Here is a 7,844-nt window from a genome sequence, read left to right as displayed (position 1 = left end):
CCATGAGTTTACAGTAAAGAGCATACCCCGGTAGTCATTTGGGTATGGCTGTTGGCCAATGCGCCCAGAGGAAGCATCATCGCCCGAGCTCAGGTGTCTTGCCAGACTTCAGCGAGCTGCCCCCGAATAAGGATCTGGTGCTGAGGGGTCCGGGACTAGGCACTCAACTCGCTGTAATCCTTCGTTGGCAGGTGGAGAACCGTCGTGATAGAGCGTCGGCCGCCCGGAGCCGAATGTGAGGAGGCCGCTGTGCCGGAAGTCGGTAGGGTCTTGGACCGTTGGACTACTACGGCTTAGGTGGTGGCGGTATGAAGGCCACAGGCGATGTGGCCACTGCACCTGATGGCAGCTCAGCCAAGGAAGGCGTCCGGTCAGACGAGGAAGCCTCCACAATTTCAATGAGCGTGGCCGGAGTTGAGGTTTCGACCCTCTCGACTGGTTGCACCCCCGAGGCAGCAAAACGCGGAGATGGCTCCGGTCGACACCTCTTGCGCCTGGTCAAAGGTACGTCGAAGGAGGGCTACCCCGAAGGTTCTTCAACAGGGATTGCAGGTCGTCGCTCCATCTGGAGCTATGAGCTCGGAGCATCTCCTCCGCTCGACGTATGGTTGGCCGCACGTTCGCCTACTTCTGTGGGCATCTCCCCGCTTAGCCCGAGAGGTTCTTCATGGGAGTCGAATGGTGGCTAACCCTGGCTCGCCAACTCTTCGGTGGCCACCGCCTCGATCATGGCATCCGAAAGCTTCGCTTTGTCGGACACCCGAGCTCGCATCATGACTTTGACTATAGAAGAAAAAGAAAAATCAGTTAGCATCAAAGGGAAAGGATAAAGTGATGACATACCTAGGCTAATCAGCAGCCAGGTGCGGATCAGGCTGAGTCCGAAGATATAGAGAATACCCTCAAGCAACAGCTTGTGAATGTGGTATTTTTGGCCGGCCAACATGGAAGCCATGTGTAGATAATCCGAGCGGCTCTTATATCGCTTCAGGTCAGGTTGAGAGGCCACTTCAAGTTACCAACGGGTCGCGAACTCTGACCGCTCAGGAAGATGCAGGAAAAAGAAGTATTCTTTCTAGTGTTTATTAGATGTCAGCATTTTGTTAAAGAAAACTAGGCCGACCTGAGACTAGAAAACGAAGATCCCCAACTCAGATTGCTTGGGATAATGGAAGTAGTGGAAGACCTGAGCAGTGAGGGGGATGTCGTGTAGCCGGAACAAGACAGTGACGCCGCACTGCAGATGAAAAGAGTTCGATACGAGTTTTGGGCGGGGGAATGCGGAAGTATTTACAAATAAAGATAATAAAAGGATGGATGGAGAATCGCAGACCGGCAACAAAGTGGTCTCTGAACAGGAAAATTGTGTCGGTCGGAGGATTATTGGGTCGATCGGATGGAGAGGGTAAAAAAATCTCATACTCAGGAGAGAGTTCAAAGGCATTTCTCAAAGCCTCCGCATCGCCCGCATCGAACCAGGACTCCATAGTGGTATACCAGAGTACCGGAACGACGACCAATGGTTGCGAAGAACTCGCCATTGTGATAGAAAGCAAAAACAGCGAAGGAAATGCGAACGAAGGAGCGAAAAGACCATGGGGAGGACTTCAGGAACAAGGAGAGGTCGGAAACCAAAAGCGAATAAGAGAAAGAATCTTACGGGACGAGGATCGTCGGAGCAGAAAAGGAGAAATGGTCAACAATGCGCAGAAGGTCGTCGGAGAACACGCACAAAATGTCGCCGAAGAACACGTGCAGAATCGTCGGAGAGCACAAGCGCAGGAGCACGAAGGTGGAGAAGGCGGTGAGGCGGCGAGCTCATATACCCCGGGCTCGGCCGACTGGAGCCGTCCGATCTAGGTCATGAAAACCTATGCGAAGATCCGACCGTTGAATTTAAACCGCCAAACGTCGCCATCAATGCATGTCGCATCAGGCGTGCAGTGGCTACGGGCATGACACGTGGTGTGCTACCATGGGTCAACAATTAAGGCTAACATGGGAACCTGCTCCACCTTAATGAAAAAGGATTTGCACGCTTCTCAAGAAATTAGGGTGACGTCAGGTTAGCCGACGTTCGCCCGGGACAAACGGACGAAAAAGACTCCAAGTGTAGCCTTTTGATTATCCGACCGGATCAAAGGAGCATACTCATGACTGAGCGACCACCTTCAAAAGGTCGATCGACAAGGGTCAGGCTTAGCCTGATCAGACCGTACGGAAAGGAAGGTCGATCGGGACAGAATCTACTCACGCAATAGTCCAGTCAGTCGGACCACGACCTCCTTCGACTAGACTTGAAGGGAGGCATATTGTGATGCGGTGATAAGGAGGGGCCCACCTTAGGAAAGGTCTTTGTCACGATGGAGGTCAAAGTCAAGGTGGTTAATGCCCTTATCATAGGCCGGGTGGGCGAGTGATTCGCCCGGCCAAGATGTGAAAGGTCCAATCCGACATCATCACTAGCTCGGCCATCGGCTGAGCTGAGATGCTCAAGACAGGAATAAGTGTAAAGTGTTTGCGGAAGTATGCCGAGCGGCCACTCCACTCGGCTCTACATTAATAACCAGATCAACGGAGGCATGGCCAAGTGAACCACACGCGGACAACGCTACTACAGTCGAACGGCTCTCCCGCTCGTTCCAGACACGTGCAGCAATCAGACGGTGGAAGTATCGGCTGAGCGGATAACTCGCTCGGCCAAGTAGTAAGATTCATCAACCAAACAATGAAGACTCCAGCCGAGCGACCATCCTGTTCAGCTGAGCAACAGAAACCAAGGGATATCCTTCGACATCCTTTTGGGAGTTAGTGTCGCCGACGGGCGGCATGGTCAAGCAAAAGATCGTACGGCGGAAGCTTCCACTGTCATTTCAGAGATATGCTCGGCTCGTTAAGGTATTGTGTCAGTGACACTTTACTGACATGACTATTCACGAAAAGCTTGGGATGACGTGCTCACTTTAAGAAGCGTGCACACACACTACCGGAGCCCTATATAAAGGGGAGTCTAGGCATCGGCGGAGGTATACTTTTCTCGCGATCTCTACAGTTGCGCTACAGTTTTCGTTGCTTCTTGCTTTACCAGAGGCTGACTTGAGCGTCAGAGAGCCATCGCCGGGATCTCTTCCCTGGCTTGGCACTGACGCTGCTTGTGTTGTAGGCAAGCGCGAAGTTCATCGGAGGTCAGCAGGAGCTCCACGTCCCGAGCATCCACTTCCCCGACTTTCAGACAGGATCAATAATCTTTACAAATTTTAGAATTTTTAAACCGTCCGCAATCTCACCCTACAAAACCCCTATGCCAAATGTCAAAACCGTCTCGCCAAACTTCTTTCTACCAAAACTCTACCAAATTTCTTCTCCCTTCTTCTTCGTCGTGCACCAATGGTGGCACGGCTGCAAGCGGCATCATGGCCACCTAGGGTGGCTGCTCGCAGCCTCACGAGTCAGCCGCCTTCTCGCGGCTGCACAAGGAAAAACCCGCTACTTAGGCCCATGCGAGGCGGCCTCCCTCTTGCGGTCGCGCGAGGCTGCTACATGAGTAAACTCCTCACATAGTCGCGCGAGGTGGCTGTGCGACCAGACGCCTCGTGCAATCGATTGCAGTCGCAATCTATGCACGGCTACCTCGCACACCTCCTCGCATTTGCTTGCATGATACAACCTCTGCTCATATAAGGCAGCGCCACAGCATGCTCTTCCTTCAATGATAGATTCGAAGAAGGAAAAGATCAAACTACAAAATTAGGTTGCTTATGTAAGTTGCTTATATGTTTATATTTGTTCTTGGAAAGTGAAATTGCTCATTAGGTTTAGTGTTTTTTTTTAAATTCAGCTAACAAGTCTTTCATCCAACATTTTTCTTTGTTGCATAATCAGTTAGCAATTAGGGCTTAAGATTTGATGCATTACTTTTATGATGGACTTCATGTTGATCTCAAACTGCCTATTAATCAATAGTCCCTTCATGAATTTTCTTGGTTTTGCTGCCTAAGTTCATTAGCTTCTATGAGAAATTTTCCATGTAGTTGATTTTTATTACTCATCATTGCAGCTCTACTTCAACAAAATTACAGAGTATACAATTACAACACCTAAGTGCTCTGAGCTAAAAAAAAACTTAAGACTTATTTGAAAAAACTGCATCTAAAATTTCCCTAACTCAAGACATGTTGCGGGCTAGACGGGCCAATCCACGCTCTTGTTGGTTTCTTTTTGACAGCATGGAAAAACACAAAATAAAGCGGTAACCACTTACAGTGATCTCCCGATGAAATCGAAGAAGAATCGTCGGACGTCATTGCTGTCGGAAACACGATCACGAGTAACCAAAAAGTGCTTCAAGATTCACGAGCCAAATCCCCAACAGGGACGGAGAATAATATGGGCAAAGCTGGGCACAAGCCCGGCAAAAATTTAAAAATTTTAAGCCGAGTTCATTTAGAGGTAATTATTAAATCGAATCCAATTCATTTTTAAAGCCCAATTCAAGGCCTAGGTTATTAATAGCTCGATTAGATTATTAAATCATTATTTGATAAAGCGTTAAAGTCACCGACTAAACCCTAAATCATTCATAAAGAAGTGGCGGCTTAGCACACGGACAAAGAAGTGGCGGCTTGGAAAAGTTTGCAGAAATGAAAATTCTCCTAGGTTTGTGTTTTGATTTTATTTATATATAATAGTATAATCAATTACATAGTATATAGATTACGTTTTTTTTAATATTATGTGAATATATTAAGGAGGCGTTTGGTTTGTGTTTTCCACGCTGTTTTCTGTTTTCATTTTCTGAGAAAATGGAAAACGCGTTTGGTTTGCGTTTTCCACGTTCATTTTTAAGAAAATGAGAGAGCGTTTTCTAAGAAAACGAAAAACGCGGAAAAGTCATTTTCTAAAAAATGAAAAATGCACGTTTTTCAGAAAATGAAAATGAAAATGGGGCAAACCAAACGCACCCTAAGATTTTTATTTTCTAGGGTTGAAATTGAACATTGGGGATTTTAAGATTTCTAAAATTTAGGATTGAAAATGTAAACATTGAACTTAGTATCTAGTTTATATTTGTTCAAAGAAGATAAATTTTTGAAAATTTTTAGGGTTGAAATTTGAAAATGTAGGGTTGAAATTTTTTTTTTTCATATTTGAAAATGTAGACAAATTTGTTTCATTTGTTAGCTTCCCACATGTCTGAAGTGTATTTTTTAAAAAATTGTTTTTGAAAAATGATTTTACTTGTTATTTTATATTTATAATTGTGGTGATTTTTTTTAATTGAACTTATATTATAGGTTAAAAAAAAGAAAAGAATTTACAATTTGAATTGAATTAGCTTAAATAACTTAGACTTACAAAATTTATTTTGATTACAGATGAAATATTACAATGAAGAATAAAAAAATCTTTGATTTCTTCAAAAAGAAGAATGATGAATCAACAAATGATTTAAATGGGTCAAATAACATATCTCCTTATATTTCAGAACCAGCGTCTACTAAAAGACCAAGACTTGGAAATGAGACTCTTGATGAACCACTTCCGAGTAACAATTTGCAATATGTTTCTGATCCTGAAATTCGCATCCCAATTTTACAACATCCCATTGAACTTCAAGATGAGGTAAGAAGAGCATATATTGCTAAAGGGCCAATTCAACCTATATATGATTATCCTTTTACTGAATGTGAAGATCAAAAGCGTAGATTCCAATCTTCTTTGTTTCAAAAATATCTTTGGCTTGAATTTTCTATTGAGAAACAAAGTGCATTTTGTTTCCCTTGCTATGTCTTTGACACTAACTCAACACAATTTGACACATTCACTGTCACGAGATTTAAAAATTGGAAAAGAGTTAATTATAAAAATTGTCCATTCAAGAGACATGAAGGAGATGGGAATTCAAGAGACTTGATCGGCATATTGATAGAAGATTAGAAAAATAATCTTCTAAGCAAATTGAGCAAAATCGGTTGCTCTTAAAGGTGTCCATAGAAAGTGTGAAGTTTCTTGCAATGCAAGGTTGTGCTTTTAGGGTTCATGATGAATCAGTTGTCTCTAAAAATCGTGGAAATTATCTAGAATTGGTAACTTTGTTGGGAAGAATGAATCCAGAAATTGGTAGTACTTTAGAAAAAGCATCTAAAAATGCAAAGTACACATCACCAAAAATTCAAAGAGAAATTTTGAAAACTATTGCTGATATTGTGAGGGATAAAATTCGTGCAGAAATTGGAGAAGCCAAGTTTTGTATCCTCATTGATGAAGCAATTGATGAGTCAAGTAAAGAACAAATGACTATCATTTTAAGATATGTTGATATCTGGATGGGTTCATTAGAGAATAATTTTTTGAAGTTGTTCACATTGAAAATACAAGTGCATTAACTTTGAAAAAAGAGATATGCAATGTATTTAACCAATACAATCTGTTAACTGAAAATCTAAGGGGGCAAGGCTATGATGGCACAAGTAATATGTGTGGGGAATGGAATAGACTCCAAGCTTTATTTCTTAAAGATTCTCCACATGCTTATTATATTCATTGTTTTGCTCATAGATTACAACTTGCTTTAGTTGCAGTTTCTAAAAAGGTGCATGATGTGTGGCGCTTCTTTTCAACATTAACTTTGGCTATTAATTTTGTTGGTTCATCTGCTAAACGTCATTTTCAATTGAAATCTATCCGAAAAGCTGAAATTAATGATTTGATAAAATTGGGAGAAATTGACACTGGTACTGAATCTAATCAAGATTGTTCTTTGGTACGAGCTGGAGCTACTCGTTGGAGTTCACATTTCAACTATGTTAAGAGATTCATTGGTTTGTTTGGTTCAGTGAGTATACTTCTTCAAGATCTTGTCAACAAAGGTCTCAATAGTAACATTCGAGGAGAGGCTAAAGGTTTGTACTTGGATATAAAATCATTTGACTTTGTATTTGTATTGTTTTTGATGCATGAAGTTTTGGGAATATCAGATAAGTTGTGTCAGACATTACAGAAGAATGACATAGATATTTTGAATGCTATGAATTTGGTTTCTACTACTAGATTAAATCTTCAACAGATCCGAGATGATAGATGGGAAGGATTTCTTTGGAGTCTGTTGAAGTTTTATGAAAGCAATGATGTTGAGGTGCCAAACTTTGATGATTGCTATACACGAGGTACAAAACGTTCTTGCTAGCAGAAAAACAATATAACAGTCCATGATCACTATCATTTTGAAATATTTAATGCAGTAATCGATTTTCAGTTGATGGAATTGAATGAGAGATTTCCAGAGGGCACAATAGAACTTCTTACTCTCAGTAATGTTTTGAGTTCCGTTGATGGATTCAAATCATTTTCTTTTTACTACTATGATTTCAATCTAGAAGAAAGAGGAGATTTGGAGAGAGAATTAGATCATTATAAATTTGATGTACCGCGTCATGCGCAGTTTCAGAATCTTAATTCTTTGCATCATTTGTGTCAAACAGTGGCCAGAACGACATAGTTAGTTATCTATCCTTTGATTGATAGGTTGGTTCGATTGGTTTTGACACTTCCAATTTCTACAGCAACTATAGAACGAGTCTTTTCAGGGATGAAACTCATTAAGATGCCACTTCGTAATAAAATGGAAAATGACCTTATGGCCAATACCATGGTTGTTTATATAGAGAGGGATATTGCTTTAGGTATTGATACAGAATTTATCATAAACAAGTTTGATGTATTGAAAAAATCGTAAAATACAGCTTAAATAAGAATTCGGTATGTTTACTTAGTTTCTTTTATTTCTATTATGTGAAGTTCAAATTAATATGTAAAAACACTTTGCCCAGCGCCCACTAGAAAAA

At 41.8% G+C, this 7,844-nt stretch overlaps 1 protein-coding gene across 1 annotated transcript; it reads left to right on the top strand.

Moving 5' to 3' along the window:
- Positions 1-308: 308 nt before the first annotated feature.
- Positions 309-7,498, top strand: LOC122050820. Its single transcript, XM_042611694.1, has 6 exons — positions 309-660; positions 5,486-5,622; positions 5,985-6,282; positions 6,576-6,902; positions 6,978-7,166; positions 7,242-7,498. The coding sequence occupies exons 1-6, from the start codon at positions 309-311 to the stop codon at positions 7,496-7,498; spliced, it is 1,560 nt and encodes a 519-aa protein (XP_042467628.1).
- The last annotated feature ends 346 nt before the right edge of the window (positions 7,499-7,844 follow it).

Source organism: Zingiber officinale, chromosome 3A, assembly GCF_018446385.1.
Source record: "Zingiber officinale cultivar Zhangliang chromosome 3A, Zo_v1.1, whole genome shotgun sequence".
In the NCBI taxonomy this organism is placed as follows: Eukaryota; Viridiplantae; Streptophyta; class Magnoliopsida; order Zingiberales; family Zingiberaceae; genus Zingiber; species Zingiber officinale.
This window is presented reverse-complemented; position numbering and strand designations above follow the sequence as displayed.